Source organism: Giraffa tippelskirchi, chromosome 2, assembly GCF_054371585.1.
Source record: "Giraffa tippelskirchi isolate mGirTip1 chromosome 2, T2T-mGirTip1v1.2.pri, whole genome shotgun sequence".
NCBI classification, from domain to species: Eukaryota; Metazoa; Chordata; class Mammalia; order Artiodactyla; family Giraffidae; genus Giraffa; species Giraffa tippelskirchi.
The window spans coordinates 33,798,958-33,818,920 of NC_137276.1; the positions used below are offsets into that span (position 1 = coordinate 33,798,958).

Genomic DNA, 19,963 nt, shown 5'->3' on the forward strand with positions numbered 1-19,963 from the left:
AGATGTGGTGTGTGTGTGTGTGTGTGTGTGTGTGTGTGTGTGTGTAATGGGATATTACTCAGCCATAAAAACGAAATAATGCCATTTGCAGCAACATGGATAGATCTAGAGATTGTCATAGTGAGTGAAATAAATCAGATAGAGAAAGACAAATATATATTATAACTTACATGTGTAACCTAAAAAAATAGTACAAATGAACTTATTTACAAAACAGAAACAGAGTCACAGATGTAGAAACAAAGATATTACTTAGCCGTAAAAAAGAATGAAATAATAACATTTGTAGCAACATGGAAAGACCTAGAGGTTACCATAATAAGTGAAGTAAGTCAGAAAGAGAAAGACAAATCTCATGATACTGCTTGTATGTGGAATCTAAAAAAAAAAAATAATAAGATACAAATGAACTTATTTACAAAACAGAAATAGACTCACAGACATAGAAAACAAACATGGTTATCAAAATGGAAAGGGGACAGGGAAAAATTAGGAATTTTGAATTAACATATATGCACTATTATATATAAAATAGATAACCAACAAGGACCTACTCTATAAGAAAAGGAACTATACTCAATATTTTGTATATTCTTTTCCTTTAAGGGAAAAGAATCTGAAAAAGAATAGATATATGTATGTGTAACTGAGTCATTTTGCTATACCCCTGAGACTAACATTGTAAATCAATTATACCTCAATAAAAAATTAAAAAATGAAAAATAAAATTTTAAAAAATATAAAGTTATTGAAGCAAAACAGAGCACCTGCATAACCACTGCCACTGAGATATAACATATTGATATGTTCTCCACAGATAAGCATGTGTGTAACACATGTGTTTGTAACCTGCTTTTTTACTTATCACAAGCACCTTTCTTTTTTTATTAAAAAAAAAAATTATTTATTTTAATTCAAGGACAATCACTTCACAGCACCGTGGTGGCCCCTGCCACACATCGACATGAATCAGCCACAGGTCCACATACACGCCCCCATCCTGAACCCTCCCCACTTCCCTCCCCACCCCACCCCTCTGGGTTGTCCCAGAGCAGCAGCTTTGAGGGCCCGCCCTGCTTCATGCATTGAACTTGCACCGATCATCTATTTTACATATGGTAAAATACATGTTTCAATGCTCTTCTCTTATATCATCCCACCCTTGTCTTCTCCCACATAATCTAATACTCTGTTCTTTACGTCTGTGTCTCTTTTGCTGCCTTGCATATAGGATTGTTGTTACCATCTTTCTAAATTCCATATATATGCATTATACACTGTACTGGTGTTTCTCTTTCTGACTTACTTACCTCTGTATAATAGGCTCCAGTTTCATCCTCATTAGAACTGACTCAAATGCATTCTTTTTTATAGCTGAGTAATATTCCATCATGTATACATACCACAATTTCCTTATCCATTCGTCTGCTGATGGACATCTAGGCTGCTTCCATATCCTATCTATTGTAAACAGACAAGCACCTTTTTTGACAAAACATTCACCTCTATGTCATTGTTTTAGTGATCACACAATTTACTTAGCAGCCCTCTACTGCTGATGCTTAGGATGTCTCCGGCATTTTGCAACTACAGATAGTATATGATGAACCACCTTTGGCATACTTTTTGTCTATTTTTCCCCCTAGATTAACTTCTTAGAAGTAGAATTGCCAGATCAAAGAGTATACTGTATTAAAGGCTGTCAACACACACATATTGTCATACAACTGTTGACAATATCTGTCAGTTCTTCCTTGGGACTTATCTTGGATTTGTTCTTTCCTCTCTGTCACTAAGAATTCATCGTCTTACGCCCCACTCCACCCTCAACTGATACCACTTCCTGAAATCTCTTCTTCTAAGATAAAATACTTCCTACCCACAGAGTGATTGTGGATTTAGAGGTGGGAATCCATTGCAGATGGACTGTCTCAAGTATTTTTGAAAAGTTTCCAAAAGATTAAAGTGGGGCTCCTTAAACCTAGGGCGCTGAGAGTCCAGGAGGGTAGCCATCATAAAGGGGAATGAGGCAGAGCAGCTGGTGTGCATCTAAGAGGGCACTTGTAGGAAATTACGGGAGAAACAGGCCAGATGAGATGGGGAAAGAGGAACTCTGGGAAGAGAGAGCTTAGAGCTTTCAGGAAGAGCTGTAGGAAGAAACAGGGCAGAGAGCAAGTTAAACTTTACCCTGGGTTGGTGGGCGGGGGGGCAGGGGGTGCTTTACAGGGTCAACTGGGAGCAGGGTCAGGTCAGAGAGAGAATAATAAACAATGGAGTCCCTTTCAAGGACCCCACAAAGAATAACCAATCTGTTATATTCATTTAAGGAAAACCTCTCTTGATCCTGTTCCTCTCCAGCTACTGCCTCGTTTCACTCATTCCCTTTACAGCGAAAGGCCTCAAAGGAGCTGTCTCTACTTGCTGTCTCCAATTCCTCCCCTCTCATTCCCCCTTGAGCCCACTCTAATCAGGATTTTGCCCCCACATCCCAACAAAACCCTTTTATCAGGACCCTCAATGACCTTAAGAGCATTACACCCTGAAGTTAATTTTTAAATCTAAATCCCTAGGACTTCCCTGTGGTCCAGTGGCTAAAACTCTGAGCTCCCAATGCAGGGGCCCTGGGTTCAATCCCTGGTCAGGAAACTAGATTTCACAAGCCGCAGCTAAGAGCCGGAATGCCACAAGCAAGATCCTGCACACTGTGAAGAAGATCTGGAGTAGCCAAATTAAAAAAAAAAAAATTCCAGCTCCCTTGTCCTGTCAACTGCATTGGACATACCTGATCACACCTTCCTCCTCTAAATGTTTTCTTCCCTTGGCTTCCTGGACACCATCCTCTCTTGGTTCTCCTCCTCTCTCACTGGCCATCCTCTCTCAGCCTCCTCTAGTAGTTCCTCCTCATTTCCCAGGCTAGCAGCTTGCAGCTGGCGTTCCCAGGCCCAATCCTGGGATGTCGCCTCCCTTTCTACTTCCCTGGTGTCCTCATCCACTCTTGTGTCTTTAAAAAATCCTCTGTATGCGCATCTCGTGCCTGGGGCTCTCCCATGGCCTGATTCCTATCCACCCCTCCACTGAGATACTGCAAGGGTGTCAGAAACTTTAAGTATGTCCATGACTAAATTCCTCAGTATATCCCCAAAGTGGCCTCTCCCACAGGCTCCCCCATTTCAGTTAATGGAAATTCCATCCTTGTTGCTGCTGTTCAGGCCAAAACACTTGAGTCATGCTTGACACCCCTCCTGTATCTCACTTCCTATCCATCAGTAAATGCTTTAAAATACAGCCAGAATCCAAATACTGCTTGCAGACTCCTCTGCATCCACCCTGGGTCCTAGCCAATAATCATCTCTTGCCTGGATTATTACAACAACCCACTTACTGCTCCCCTGCTCCTGCTTTTGCCTCTTCTTCCATCTGTTTCAACACAGCAAGCAGTGTTGAAAACAAAAGACAGATCATCTTAATCCTCCTTGCAAAGCCCTTAGGACCTTCCCTCTTCCTTCTTAGTTGAGTTCAGCTTAGTCGTCCAGTCATGTCTGACTCTTTGCGACCCCATGGACTGCAGCATACCAGGTCTCCCTGTCCTTCACCATCTCCTGGAGATTACTCAAACTCATGTCCATTGAGTCGGTGATGCCATCCAACCATCTCATCCTCTGCCATCCCCTTCTCCTCCCGCCTTCAATCTTTCCCAGCATCAGGGTCTTTTCCCATGAGTCAGTTCTTCACATCAGGTGGCCAAAGTTTTGGAGTTTCAGCTTCAGCATCAGTCCTTCCAGTGAATATTCAGGACTGATTTCCTTTAGGATGGGCTGGTTGGATCTCCTAGCTGTCCAAGGGACTCTTAAGAGTCTTCTCCAACACCTCAGTTCAAAAGCATCAATTCTTTGGTGCTCAGCTTTCTTGATAGTCCAACTCTCACATCCATACATGACTACTGGAAAAACCATAGCTTTGACTAGATGGACCTTTGTTGGCAAAGTGATGTCTCTGCTTTTTAATATGCTGTTTAGGTTGGTCATAACTTTTCTTCCAAGTGGTTCCTTCTAGTGGTTCTCAAATGCCCGTCAGGCTCTCTGTTATTTCTCTGACCTCATCTTCTACTCCTCCCCTCACTCACTCAGCTCCAGCCCCACTAGCCTCCCTGCTAATGAAGGTGTCAGGTTTGTTCCCATCTTTGAACTTACTATTTCCTCCACCTGGAATGCTCTTTCCCCAAGTAGCTACATGGGTTGCTCACTCACCTAGATCAGGTCTCAACTCAAGAACTTCCCTGAAGTCTTGTTACCAAAGGCAAGTTCTTGGAGTTTGGGAGCAGAGAAAGGTTTACTGCAGGGCTATGGGAAGATGCCCTGGAGAAGGGAATGACTACCCACTCCAGTATTCTGGCCTGGAGAATTCCATGGACAGAGGAACTAGGCAGGCTACAGTCCATGGGGCTGCAAAGAGTAGGACATGACTGAACAACTTTCACTTTCAAGCAAGCAGAACATATGGGTCTTGCTCAAAAAAACCAAAACTTCCTGAAGGGCTTCAGCAAGATGAGAGCCGAGTGTCCCAGGGAACATGGTCAACTTGTGCATAGTTCTCTGATTGGTTGATGGTGACCAATCCATAGGCACCAGAAGGCCGATGGCTACGGACTCCTGATCATCAAGCAGCTAATTTCCTCCATTTGGTGGTGGTTTTAGCATCTGAAAAACATGAGATACTATTATCTAGGTACTTCAGAGAAGAGCTAAAGCTGAGGATGTGGGGCATCGGGTCCTTCTGCTTAGTCTTCCGTCATCACTTGGTATGTGCAACCTTGCTTTATTTTTCTCCACAGAACATAACACCATCTATCATGCTATATTTTTTTCCTTAGAAAACATTTTATTTGGAATTAAGTTCAAAATCACAGAAAAGTTCCAAGAATAAGAGCAGTACAAAGAACATCCGTATAGCCGTTACCCAAATTCACTTATTGCTAATATTTTATCCCATTTGCTTTATTTGCATTCTCTTTGTCTCTCTCTTTCACAGACACAATCACAAAAACACAACTTTTTTCCCTGAGCTATTTGAGAACAGGTTATATACATGTGGCCCTTTATCCCTAATAATTCAGCATATATTTCCTAAAGGTAGGGATATTCTCTTTCACAACCACAGAGTTATCAGCCAGTAAATGTAACACTGTTACAAGGCTTTTCTCCCATCTGTATCCATGTTTCTCTCCAGTACAAGGTCAAGTCTACTAGTAGATACATAGCATTTGGATTGCCTGACTCTACTTTCCTTTAATCTGAAGCAAATCCAAAACCTTCGTCTGTTACGACATTACCATTTTTGAAGAATATAGTCCATCTGTAACTGAGCAGGACCCTATGGGTTCTTCCCGGATCAGACCCTTCCCCCACATCTTCTGCTGCAGCTCCTCTCTGAAGTACCCAGCTAATAGGATCTCAAGCATTTATTTCCTCAGTTTTTCAGATGCTAAAACCACCACCAAATGGAAGAAATTGGGCTTGCCTTGTGGCTCAGCTGGTAAAGAATCCGATGTGGGAGACCTGGGTTTGATCCCTGGGTTGGGACGATCCCCTGGAGAAGGAAAAGGCTACCCATTCCACTATTCTGACCTGGAAAATTGCATGGACTGTAGTGTCCATGGGGTCACAAAGAGTTGGACACAACTGAGCAATTTTCACTCACTCACTCACTCAATGGAAGAAATTAACTGCCTGATGACAATGAGCACGAAGCCTCACCTACTGGCACCTAAGAATTGATTAATGTTAATCACCTGTTAACATCCAACCAATCAGAGAATTGTGCACGAGCTGATCACTTGCCTTGTGACCACCCCTCCCTCACCTGGTCTTTAAAACTGTTTTGCTGTAACCCTGCAGGCAGCTTGGGCTTTGAGGGGCATCAGCCACTTGTTTCCTTGCATGGCCCTGCAATAAATCTTTCTCTGCTCCAAACTCAAACATAACATTTTGGTGGTGTTTGGCCTCACTGCACACAGGAAACTTGCGTTTGGTAACAACATGGCAAACTTCAACACCACCTTGCCAGAAGATCAAAATTAGCATCAGAAACTATGCCAAAGTCTTTGACTGTGTGGATTACAATAAACTGTGGGAAATTCTTCAAAAGATGGGAATAGCAGACCACCTGACCTGCCTCCTGACAAATCTGTATGCAGGTCAAGAAGCAACAGTTAGAACCAGACATGGAACAACAGACTGGTTCCAAACAGGGAAAGAAGTACGTCAAGGCTGTATATTGCCACCTTGCTTATTTAACTTATATGCAGAGTACATCATGAGAAACGCTGGGCTGGAGGAAGCACAAGCTGGAATCAAGATTTCTGGGAAAAATATCAATAACCTCAGATAGGCAGATGACACCACACTTATGGTAGAAAGAGAAGAATAACTAAAGAGCCTCTTGATGAAAGTGAAAGAGGAGAGTGAAAAAGTTGGCTTAAAACTCAACATTCAGAAAACTAAGATCGTGGCATCTGGTCACATCACTTCATGGTAAATAGATGGGGAAACAGTGGAAACAGTGGCAGACTTTATTTTGGGGAGCTCCAAAATCACTGCAGATGGTGACTGCAGCCATGAAATTAAAAGATGCTTGCTCCTTGGAAGAAAAGTTATGACCAACCTAGACAGCATATTAAAAAGCAGAGACATCACTTTGCCAACAAAGGTCCATCTAGTCAAGGTTATAGTTTTTCCAGTAGTCATGTATGGATGTGAGAGTTGGACTATCAAGAAAGCTGAGCACCAAAGAATTGATGCTTTTGAACTGAGGTGTTGGAGAAGACTCTTGAGAGTCCCTTGGACTGCAAGGAGATCCAACCAGTCCATCCTAAAGGAAATCAGTCCTGAATATTCACTGGAAGGACTGATGCTGAAGCTGAAACTCCAAAACTTTGGCCACCTGATGTGAAGAACTGACTCATGGGAAAAGACCCTGATGTTGGGAAAGATTGAAGGTGGGAGGAGAAGGGGATGGCAGAGGATGAGATGGTTGGATGGCATCACCGACTCAATGGACATGAGTTTGAGTAATCTCCAGGAGTTGTTGATGGACAGGGAGACCTGGTATGCTGCAGTCCATGGGGTCGCAAAGAGTAGCACACAACTGAGCGACTGAACTGAACTGTGAGGGGCCAAAGAACAATTTGTGACTTAAACATGACATCCTGAGAAGGACGCTGCATTGCTATGTAACATTCCAGCCAGGAAAACATAACCTGAACCAAATCACAAGGAAACATCAGACAACCCTCTACTAAAGAAAAGGGGTTGGGGGAGGTGTCACCAAAAACAAGTCCTGGGGCTTCCCTGGTGGTCCAGTGGCTAAGATTCCATGCTCGCAATGCAGGGCACCGGGGTTTGATCCCTGATCAGGGAACTAGATCCTGCATGCTGCAATGAAGACCCAGCACAACCAAATAAATAAATACTTTTTTAAAAAAGGAAGTCTTGCTTGGTCACTATGTATTGGTTTCTTTCTTTTTTTTTTCTTTGCATCTGATAAGCAATCTGTGGGGAGATACTTTAAGACCATACAATTATCCTCTTCCTCATCAAACCCTATATTTTGCATCAGTGATGATTCTTGCCAGAGTTAATTTTGACAATGATATTGCAAAAGGATGGTTTTCAAACTCCTGTATTGCCTCTCCTTTCCCTAGTTGGCATTCATGCTTTAGATGATCTCCTTATGAGCCCACATCCTTGAGGTCCACATCAGGGAACTCCTGCCCCCTCCTCCAATTCTGATAGGGGGCAGGCTTCCAGACCACCTACCTCTAGTGCCCCACCTAGGTGGCTGGAAACCCCACCACCTTATCCTTCCAGCCCTGTCCTGAATCCTCTGTTACCAGAGGTGAGTCCCGCCAGTACTACAGGAAGCACAGCTACCTATCAGCCTCCCAATACCTTAAGGGAAGTGCCGATTGCTGACAGAGGAACAGAGTCCATGTCCCTTTTCCTATGGCTGACTCAGCTACTTGCAAAGAGAAATCTGGACATTTTCCCAAGGACCCCAGTTAGTTCTTGGAGGAATTCACTAAGCTGACAACGTTCTATGGACTTACTTGGGGGCAATCTCCACCTTTCTACCTGTTGCACCTCTAAAGAGAAAAGCCAGTCCTTGGTGCAGCCCAGGCATATGCTGATGAACTCGCAGCCCCAAATCAAGGATACGTAATCTACCTTGGGCGGGGGGTGGGAAGCACCATCCCCAACCAGGACCCCCACTCTTCTACCACTAGTAATCCCCCACCAGGACTACCAACAGGGAGGTAGAGGGCTTGAACACAAGGTCCCTCATGCTGCAGTGAAGACTGAAGATATCATGTGCCACAACTAAGACCCGGTGCAGCCCAATAAATAAATAAAATAAAATAAAAATACCTTCTTACTACACCATCTCATCTGAGCTGAGGGCATTGAATACTCCGGGGTTCTACTATTTTGAATATAACAATGGGCTCTGGTTATATACAGTCATATACTCACCCACAAAACACACCATAGTTTACTTATTTATCTTATTGTGTATCTGTTACACTAAAATGTAAGCTTCATGAAGGAGAAAATTTGTTTTGCTCTCTTATTTGGTATTGGGGTAGAGCTGACTGACAAACAATGTTGTGACAGTTTTAGGTGGACAGTGAAGGGATTCAGCCATACATATATGTGACAGCATATTAAAAAGCAGAGACATTACTTTGCTGACAAAGGTCCATCTAGTCAAGGCTATGGTTTTTCCAGTGGTCATGTATGAATGTGAGAGTTGGACTGTAAAGAAAGCTGAGAGCCGAAGAATTGATGCTTTTGAACTGTGGTGTTGGAGAAGACTCTTGAGAGTCCCTTGGACTGCAAGGAGATCCAACCAGTCCATCCTAAAGGAGATCAGTCCTAGGTGTTCATTGGAGGGACTGATGTTGAAGCTGAAACTCCAATACTTTGGCCAGCTGATGCGAAGAGCTGACTCATTTGAAAAGACCCTGATGCTGGGAAAGATTGAGGGCAGGAGGAGAAGGGGACGACAGAGGATGAGATGGTTGGATGACATCACCGACTCGATGGAGATGAGTTTGGGTGGGCTCCGGGAGTTGGTGTTGGAGAGGGAGGCCTGGCGTGCTGCAGTTCATGGGGTCGCAAAGAGTTGGACACGATTGAGCGACTGAACTGAACTGATTTTCCCCCAAACTCCCCTCCCATCCCAGCTGCCACATAACATTGAGCAGAGTTCCATGTGCTATACAGTAGGACCTTGTTGGTTATCCATTTTAAATATAGCAGTGTATACATATCCATCCCAAACAGAGAAAATTTTTGTCTGTTTTGTTTGCTGTTGACTTTTTAGTGCACAGAATAGTGTACAGCAAATGGGAAGTAGACAGTTGACAGTTGTTGACCAAAATAGAAGAAAGAAACAACCCCAATAGGCTAAATAATTTGCCGAATCCTCACAGCTGACCAAAGACACAGCCCTCTTTTTATCATGCTTCCAAGACCCAATATAGAAACTAGTATCTGGCAGGATAGCAGATATCTTCATGGTCATTTTCCCACCTTAATTTTTTTTTACCTTTTTGTTTTTAATTATTTCATTGAAGTATAGCTGATTTAAAATGTTGTGTTAGTTTCAGGTGTACAGCAGAGTGATTCAGTTTATATATATATATGTATATATAATTTTTTTTCATATTCTTTTCCATTATTTCTGACCTCTTTTAACTCCAGACATCTGTAGTTTGTATCCTCTCTTACTACCCTCTGGGATTCATCCACTCAGGTGATCAGTGGGTAGGAGCTGAAGGCTCCTAGGTGACTAGTGACTAGTCCTGGGAACAGGAGAAGACCCCAGGCCCATCACCCAGTGGTGATGGCTGAGACCTCTCCTCAGCCTGGAATGTGGTCTAATGCAGGAAGTGGGCACCAGGTGGTGGTACCTAGAGTCAGTTATGGCGAGGGTACCCAGTGGCAACCCTGATGCTACCCAAGGAATGACCACATGGAAGCAGAGCTTCAGAGAGATGGGAGAGAAGACAGACCCAGCCCGGGTAGGTGGAGACCCAGCAGAGAGGAAGCCACCCTCCAGGAGCCCTGGCGTCATGGAAACTGGCCCTGCCACTCCATCTGTCCTCGAAGTCTATAAATAGTTGGTTTCAGTATCAGCCATGGCCAGACCAGACCAGTAGCTTGGGCAAACCCTGAGAGGAAATGGATTTGGGGAAGGATGTCCCACAGAGAGAGAGAATGGGTAGGATGAGAGGAAAGGGATGAGATGGAGGGAAAGCCTTTGCCTGTCCCCACTGCACACCACAGCAGGTCACTGGCACTCAACCCACCCCACAGAATTTTCCATGCTGCCGATCATTTAGTCATGTCATTTAGCCAGATCATCCCCCACCCTTCCTACTATTTTGTTCTGTTTCTGCTGCTTAGTATAGACTTTCTGCCTCCTTACTTGTTCATACTTTTAAAGCTTATCTCAATTTCTACTTCCTCCAAGGAAGAAGTCCAAAATGCCATCCCACCAAAGACTTCTAATCAAGTTGCTGACACGTGGGCTGGGGGTGACCCTGTTAGTGAAGAAGGAAGACCTGTGCCTTGGGCCCTCTGTGAGTTGGGAACATGAGGAGTCTTCTGGGACCCAAAGAATCCCTGAATAACCTCCTGTCCCTCCCTTTTCTGTTACAAAGTCCCCTGAACACTAATAGCTCCTCTTCTGCCTCCCCAGTCCAGACTGTTCTCTGTTACTTGGTTGCTGAGTGATTTTAGGGAAGTCTCTTAACCTCTCTGTGCCTATTGCAGGCTGAGTTCTCTGGTTCCGGACACAGAGTGTCTAGGCAGGATGTTTATTAAGAAGGGCCCTTGGGCTCTATGCCTGGTGGAGGGTGTGACAGGAAGCTGGAATGGGCAGAGGGAGAAGCTGAGCCTCAAGGAGCTCTGGAGCCAAGCCATAATGACCCATCAGAGAGGTCCCATTTCGGGACAAATGGCTGGTCCTTTATCCCCACTAAGTTCAGTCACTGAACACAGGCAGCCTGGGGACAGGCATGCTCCTGGGGAGTGGCAGTCCTCGAGGGGGCTAAAAGCTAAAGGGTGTCCATCTCCCAGGGGAGCTGGAAAATTAAGTTCTTCCACGAAGAGAGAACTGGGCAATGCAGTGGTGCCTCAGCTTTCTCCCATAATAAGGGCATCATGACACTTCACTGGGCTCTTCTCTGGATAAATACAACCATATATGTCAAGTTCCTAGCACACATTCTGACTTTGCTTAGTAATGAAGACTAAGTTTATTTTCTGAGTGTTGGGCTAGGATCTGCTGGGTAACTCTGACCCCAAGCTACCTTTCGCCTTTTGGGGAGGTGACCAAGAGGAGGGTCCAAGTGCACTAAGACTCAAATTTAGACTTCTGAAGTTTTTCCTCATGAGGTTACATAAAAGTTCATTGAAATATAATAACAGTAATGAAATATGTTAATCACCCAACTTCAAATTCAGGTCTTAGCAGATAAATTATATTTTTTTAACAATCTTGTGAACACTACTATATGACATTATCATTTTGTCTTAACTTCTCCAATACGGAGTTTTAATAGAAGCCACCTTACCTGTGATTCTGTTTTGGAATTTCTTCTTTTTAAAAAATAATTAATTCATTTATTTTGCTGTGCTGGATTTTAATTACTGTGTTCTGGGCTTTCTCTAGTTGTAGTTATCAGGGACTACTGTTTCTTGGGGTGGATGGGCTTCTCTTTCTGTGGTTTCTCTTGTTTTGGAGAAGGGACTCCAAGGTGTGTGGGCTCAGCAGTTGCAGCTCATTGGTTTAGTTGCCTTGCCACATGTGAGATCTTCCCAGGCCAGGGATCAAACCCATGGTCCCCTGCAGTGGCAGGTGCATTCTTAACCACTGGGCCACCAGGGAAGCCCTCTTCTTTGAACATTCAGGGATGCTTGAGAAATGGTAATGGTCAGGCCTCTTTGATGATTTGAAGATTTTTGTGCCAGATGTCCAGGGAGCCAGGAGGCAGGTGGACAAAATAGCTGCTTGTCTGCTAGGCACGCGGCAGGCCTTTGATCTCCCAGCTCATCCGCCCACACCTTCATCAGCCAGGAGGGGACTTGAGCCAGTTCCGGTGTCCAGGTGTCCTTAGGGCCCCAGGCTCCCCGCTCCATGGAGCACGTTCTTTGTCTACAGGAATACCAGAGGCGCCCAATCCCTAACAGCCACTTCAGGATTCCACTTCCCCACCCCCACCCTCACCCCCAGACTGAACTAAAAAGCCGGAGAAAGGAAAGAATTGGGAGCTGAACTTCCTGCCCAGTCCCTGGCGCAGCGGAGGGCAACTCCCCCAGGTCGGCGGTCCTGGAGGGGCGCGTGGGATCCCAGTACACCGTACTGAGTACAGGGCGCTGACCCTGGGAATGAGGTCGCGAGTTGGGGGGGCCAGACAAGCGGGATAGGACCGGCAGGAAAAGACGTCTTTGTTTTGCGAACTTCTGAGCTTGGGTTTCAGTGTTTCAGTTCTTTTCAGCAAGGGAAGAAACAGGTTGCCCTGATGTCTTTAGATCAGGGTGTCCCGGGCAGTTGCACTGGTTTGGGGCTGGGGGTGCTGCTGCGCGCCCCAGCCCCGCCCCAGGCAGCTAGATGAGAGCTTCCGGCTCTCTAGCCCCTGGACAGAGCCGCCTCAGATCCCAGTGTAGGCTTGGAATCGGGGAGTCACTTACCCCCCGTCTTGAGTCCCAGAGGAGGGGTCATGGCCACGATCTCCAGGAATGGGAGCTCTGCAGTCCCCTGAGCTAGTCCAGGACTTGTCCTGGAAATTAAATAAGACCGTCTGTAACGCCTAGCTCAGCCCTAGTCTCACAAGACCGTCACAGCCAAACATAAATAAATAAATAAATACATTTAAAAAATAATTAAGTTAATTAAAAAAGGAATGAGGCTGCTATTCCAGGAATCAGTGGTCCTGAAGGGTCCTGGCAATTACACCCTGGGCGTGGGAGTAGACAGCTCTGCAGAAGCCAAAAGAGGGGCGGGCCTGTCGGCTGGGGAATCCACCAGCAGACGCCACCCACCCTGTCCTGTCCACTTGTAAAACTGAACAGTTGGAAAGGCCCACTATTTCCTGACTTCCTAGATCACTGCTCCTCTGTCCTTTTCCTGTCCTCCTTGCTTCCATTTCTTCAGCATCCTCTCTACCCTACCCGCACCCCCTCATGCACAGGTATTTTGATGTAGGCTGTTTAGGTCAAAAAACTTCCATGGAATTCATTATAATAATAATAAACAAGGTAACTGAAGTTCAGAGAGGTTAAGACCTTTCAACTAGTACTCTGCAGGAGTTAAGGGTCTGAGGGAACTGTAGAGTTTGAATTAATAAGTAATGGTTTTAAGATAAAACAAAGTTGCTTGTCTTTGGGGGTCAGAGTTGTCAATCCATCACTGGGCATTTTCTGAATAGAGGCTGTGTGCCCAACTCAGAGCTAGTTCACAGAAGCAAGGGGAAGGAGATCAAAAAGATAGAAGATGAGGACCCCACCCAGAGAAAGATTAGCATTTAGTCTTCATCCAAGGAGCTGAGGCCATTTAACTGATTTTTATTTTGAAAACTTTACATCATTGTTAGAAGAAATTATTGGATTGGCTAAAAAGTTTGTTCCGGTTTTTCTCTAATATCTTACGGAAAAACCTGAATGAACTTTTTGGCCAACCCAATATTTAAAAAATTTTTTCTCCAATTTCATCTCTCAAAGTTTTTGTACTGTCTCCTAATTTTTGGCAGTAGGTAGACATAATTTTTATTTTTTATTTATAAACTCTATTAATAATTTTGTTTACAAATAATATTTGATTTAGAAATAATTTTGTTTCATTCTTTTTTAGATAATCTTGAAAACATTTCCATGCCTTCTCATAGACTTCATGATTATCATTTTTAGGCTGTGTACTACTCCCTCACATGGCCATACCATATTTAGCCACTTTTCTGTTGCTGCCTAATTCCAGTTTTTTTGTTGTTGTTGTTGTCATTATAAATAATGCAGCTATAAATATCTTTGTGCATATAGCTTTTTCTTCTTCTTTTAAATTATATCCTGGAATCAGTGCCCAGAAAGGGGATGACCTGGTCAGAGTGTTGACTGCTTTTAGCTCTTGCTGTGTAGAGCCAGACTATAGCTGACAACATTTAAAAACTAAATGATGTAACCTATGTAGTAGTGCCCTATATCTGAAAAGAATACTGTATAGAATAGGAAGTTTTGGCACCCATGACGTATCAGGTCTATACATCACCAGCAGGACACCTAGGGATGAATGAGAGGCAATTCCCACCTTTGGGAGCACAGGAGCTATGGCTCTTCAACCTTTTTCTCTTCCTAGGACACAAAATATTAAAAACTGCTCCCCATCTTAGGGCAGACCCAGAATTTGGTGAGTCTCCCAAATTCTGCAGGGACTTGAAACACAAGCATGTTTTTAAACCAGGAGAATCTTAATCAAAGATGGTATAATTTTATCTAATAACAATGTATGAGATACAAAAATTTAAATATATTTGTGTAGGATATAAGATTAATAAAAGTTAATGTAAATATTAATTTATTAGACTTAAATTATTAATAACATCATTCAAGATGCTCCCATTCTTATTTTTTCTGCACTTGATAAAATATTCTCAGAGAAATGTTAGTATGTCTCACAATGATTATATGTTTTTTCTTTTCCCTTATATTTCTTCCAATTTTTGCTTTAATGTAGCTTTGTTTCTTTGTTGTTAGGTGTCTAATGGTTTATAATATCTCTATTCTTTGGGAATTGTACGTTTTATCATTAAAAATATTCATCTTTGTTAAAAAAAAAGGTATAACATTTGGCTTTGATGGAGCAGGTAGCTGGCTCCTGGTGGTAACACCATTCTTTTTTCTCATATTCAAGAATATCAGGATGGGGAGTGAGTGTAAGGGATAAATTAGGAGTTTGGGATTAATAGATACACACCGCTTTACAAAACAGATAAACAACAAAGACCTACTGTATAGCACAAGGAACTATGTTCATTATTTTGTTATAACTTCGAAAAGTATCTGAAAAAGAACATATGTCTGAATCACTTTGCTATTTACCTGAAACTAACACATTGTAAATCAACTATACTTCAATTGAAAAAAAAGAATATCAGGATGCAAAATGAGAGGGATGGATAGACGACATAAATCCACTTTAATTTCTAAATTCAAGCAAACCATTCCCAAACCAGTCATTTGTCCTGTGACACAATTGTACAAGTAAGATGATCCCTATATGTGTAAATCTCTGCACAGGGTATCTGGGTAGGTAGGCCAGTATCACGAGGAGACAGAACACTGGGGCTCAGGTGGCAGTATGAATTGGAGCCAAGAAAACTATGAAGAACCTGAGATTCAAAGGTCATAATGTTGGCCAATGTATTGCCTTCATTAAATACTATGTACTAGGCACTATTCTTAGGCTCTGGGATAGAGCAGTGACCCAAACAGATAAAAATCCCTACCCCTGGGGAACTAAACCTTAGGGGTGGAGGCTGGGTACAAATTAGTGAAATACTGATTTTGTCAGATGATGATAAACATAATGGGAAAGTAAAAGCAGAGGAAGGTGACTCGGTATTCTAGAGAGGAAATTTTAAATAGGGCTCTCAGAGATGACCGACTGAGACCATGACATCTGAACAAAGGGCGAGCCTTAGGCTGTCTGGAGCAAAGCATTCCAGGAGCCCTGATGCAGGGCCTTGAGGCTGGAGCGACAGGCCAGTGTGGGCTGAGAGCGGCACAAGGAGATGAGATCAGAGAGGGAGCTGGGGCCATTCCGTGGGTGGCCCTACAAGCATCTTAGGCATTCAGCTTCACTCAAGAGTAAGTGGACAAGGAGACGTGGTGCGATCTGGCGTGGCGAGTGTACTCCAGGGCGAGGAGGGCAGAGCCCACTTAGGAAGATAGCGGCGCACTGGGAGCCCAGGTGTTTGGACTCAACCCGGTTACCTCTATACGCAGCTGGTCTGCCTCAGACTTGAGGTCTGAATTGTTGGGAAGGTCAGAACCTAAGGCGAATCCAGCCGGAAGAGGTTTCTAGGAAGGTTTTGAAGTCCCCTTACAAACTCACGCGACGGTCTCATTAGCATTAAAAAAGTTACAATATGGGGTTCTTTAGCAAGGGGACCCTGCGCGATGGTCCAGTTACACCACTGTCAGCTGCGTGGCCTCGGGCAAGTCTAATCTCAGGCCGACCCAGCTGATTTATCTGTAAAATGGAGCTATAAATGCCCTGACTGCTTCACATTTTCTAGCGAGATCACTGGACAGCATCTTTAAAACATCACTGTCTTTTACAAGAAAGTAAATGTGAAAATGGAGCTGACCTCAAAGGGGCGACTTTGCAAAGCACTTTCAAACTGGTTTTCAAGCGTACACTGCTCCGCGGTCGCCGGAACCTGCCCGCCTCTCACCTAGCGCCCGCTGTGGGGCTGGGAGCTCGGCCGGGCTGCGCCCAGGGCGGGGCTGTTTAGATCCCTAGACCCTGAGCTGACCCCCGGCTCTCGCGGCCAGACTGTCTGCCCCCGCCGCATGCGGGCGCGCGGAGCTGGGGGCGGCTGCGGGCCGCAGGCGGGAGGACGGGAGGGGCAGGCGGCCGCGACGCGGCCTGGGCGGAGCCGCCCCCGCCCTCCTCCCGCCCAGCTCCCGCCCGCCCGAGGCTCCACCGGCCCGCGCCGCGCGCTCTTTCTCCGACAGCTGCCCGGCAGCCCAGCTCGCCGCTCTGCGTCCTGCCCTGTCTGTCCCCTCGGGTCGCCACCCGCCGTCACCGCGCCATGACCACCCAGCAAATAGTCCTGCAGGGCCCGGGACCCTGGGGCTTCCGCCTCGTGGGGGGCAAGGACTTCGAGCAGCCTCTCGCCATTTCCCGGGTAAGAGCAGCCTGGGACGCGCGGGGAGCGGAGCCATCCCAGGCTGGGGAGTGGCGTGCCCCAGAGGAAACCTGGGGCGACCAGAACCCCGTGGGCGCGGTCGGAGACTGTGGTTTCCGGAGCCCGGGACGGAGGCTGGGATCTCCGGGCGCGTCCAGGTGCGCCAGGTGCGCGGAGCGCTTTCCGCACGTTTCGGGCCCGCCGCCCTTGCCAGACGCCCCGCTTGCGGTGCATCCACTTACCGCGGCCGCAGGACAGCGGGGGACAGTTTTCGTTGCTTCGCCCCGGAAGCGTGGCGGGCGCACTTTGTCAGCGGGCGAGGGGCTCAGGGTCCCCGCAGATCCCGTTCGCTGGGAGATGGCACTCCCCTGTTCTAACCACGCCGTAAAGCGGCCGAAAGCAGTTTGGAAATAGCAGGAACCACCTGGAAACTGAGGTGGAGTGGGTGGGAGGTTTTACTAGGCCGGGGGTGGGGGGCGGCCCGCGGGGGGCGAGTGAAATTAACAACAGTCGAAGTCTAACTCATTGGGCGTCATTCATGGCCAGGTTTTACCTCTCTAATGTCTTTTGGAGAAATGGCGGGATTTTGGAAACCAACCAACCCGAATAAACCCTCTTGGATACTCCACTCCTTCGCGGGAGATGGCTGTGACATATTTCGCCTGGCATTTAGGGATTATCAACCGATCGGCCATTAACAGGGAAGGGTGCGATGAGGTTCCTACCTTATGTGTATGTCCGGGGGAAGTGGTGCTTGAAAAATTCTAAGAGAGCCCGCATCTATTTGGAAGGGCCCAGGTTCAACTGGAGACGACCAGATCCATCATCCCCAAATAAAGCGGAAACCCGAGGTTGATCCAGACTTAGCGTTTGGAAGCCCAGGCTTTGGTCATCTAGTCTGGGCTAAAGGCAAGCTTGATGTTCCACTGAGAGGTGCCACATTCAATGTGCCACCTGGAAGTTGGCCCAGAAATTTTTTGGATTGAATTTAAAAGGGGAGCCAAAAGCACTCTGGTATCACTCTTTGCTAGGCCTCTCATTCCATTCTTGGGCTCATCTGCTTGCTGAAGGTGACCCTAGACCTGCCTTTCCAGTCATCTGAACATTCTTCTTTTTTAGAGGGGGAGGTTGGAGAGGGAGGGGGAAGACCTACAGATCATTTTGATTAAGTCCCTGCTTCCAGCCCCAGAAAGAATATGGGAGGTACAGGAGAAAAAGAATCAGGGCCTCCTCTTTGTCTTCTGTCCAGCCATCGTCCTACCTACGTTTCCTTCCAGGTGGGCCTAGTAAACTGATGAGGTCTTCTTTAACGATCCCACTCTTGAAGGGACAGGTGGTTCAGTTCTTAGGCGCTATCTCCTCCCTATCTTCCCCCTCTTGTCCCCAGGGGGCCACTTTGAGTATTCCCAGGTACATGCTGTCTTCCCAGGCACCAGCCAGATTTCTCAAGTACAGAAGCTACCTTTCCCAAATCTGGACCCCTGTGCCCAAGCTTGGCACCGAGCTGAACCTGGCTGTGCCCAGTAAATCTTTGCAGGCTTATTAATAAATGCTTATCCAGGGAAGAGACATTTAGACTCGCTTACCTCATAGTCCATTTGTCCCCACTCTTTGTGTCTATAATTAACCTGTCAGCCCTCTCAGCTTCTGAATTTATGTATCACATGAAACCTTTTCTTTAGAATTGGAGAATATGGCTCCTGTTAAGAACAGGAGACAGAGCAGGAGAACAGAGTAGCGGTGATTAAAACAAGAAAACCCCCAAAACTTAAAAAACTCTTGGGGGGAGGGGAAGAGAGATTTTACTGGTCATCTGTTGAAAGGGCAGTTACTGCCTGTCATTTTAGCTGTTTTGAAAAGGCTTAATGCAAGTGGCACTGTGCAGGAATGATGGTATGAGCTGGCAAACCACAGTACTGTGAATTCATTAGTCTGTACCCTTATCTGTTTATTTTTTTATTAGCACAAGTGTCATGAGCATGTCCCATACTCTAGAAACTATGCAAAGCCCTAGAGTTCCAGAAATGAGAAGACACAGCTCCACTCTCAAGATGTTTGTGGTTTAGTGAGGAAAGCTAATCTTTATAACACCTTGGGCTGTCCTTTGATTGAAAAGTGAAAGTGATTCAGAGGAGGTGACATCCTCTTGATGACAATTATTAACCTGTTTATTCACTTCATTATTTCCACATGGAAAAAACATGGGCCTCTGAACTTCCTGAGCATGGGAAAGTCATTGTCATAAAGGGTCCCAGGTGGGTGAAATCTGGTGTAGGTTTGATTTTTGCTTCTTACTTGGGCTGTACCTGGAGGGAGTCTCCTGTCTGAGGCTGTCTTTTTTTAAAATCTCAGCAATGGGGATAACTCGGGCCACTGGCTGTGGGTTAAGGTATGTGAGATTGCTCTGTAAACAGTGTTGAGGTGTGAGTGTCCACAAAATTATACACAGCTTCTGGTTGGTAGGTGTGCTACATTTATCCTCAGGGCAGATACAGTTTGCTATGGTTTTGTATATGCAGACTTTGAGTCTCCACACCAAAGCAAACCATAAAATTAGGCTGGAAGAGGAGTGCCTTTTATTTAAATAGCTATGTTTGCTTTCTCTTGCATGAATTATTCTGGTTTCGCTCCATCCTTTTGTTAAACTACTAAAGTTCCTGAATATAACTCTGTAATCTTGGGTACTTGAAATTTTTTTTTTAACTTACTTTTATTGTAAAATTAAAAAGTCGTAAAGTAAAAATGCACAGCAAGTGGTTATAAATAACCTGTAGAGTTACTACCCAAGTTAAGATAGAGAACATTACAGAGTGCCAGGCTGGGCTCCCTGTGTTATATAGCAACTTCCCACTAAGTGTTTTACACATGATAGTGTGTAAAATATGACCCGGAGGGTGGGGAGGGAGGCTTAGGAGGGAGAGGATTTGAATATATTTATGACTGATTCGTGATGTTGTATGGTAGAAACCAACACAACATTGTAAAGCAATTGTC

At 45.2% G+C, this 19,963-nt stretch overlaps 1 protein-coding gene across 1 annotated transcript in view; it reads left to right on the forward strand.

Annotated features, from left to right (window-relative positions):
- The first annotated feature begins 16,780 nt into the window (after nt 1–16,780).
- PDLIM1 (PDZ and LIM domain 1) overlaps nt 16,781–19,963 on the forward strand; it is a 39,219-nt gene continuing 36,036 nt past the window's right edge. The window contains exon 1 of the mRNA XM_081552236.1: nt 16,781–16,969. Within this exon, the coding sequence (XP_081408362.1) occupies nt 16,874–16,969 (96 nt within the window). The 5' untranslated portion in view covers nt 16,781–16,873. The remainder of the gene's footprint in view (nt 16,970–19,963) is intronic.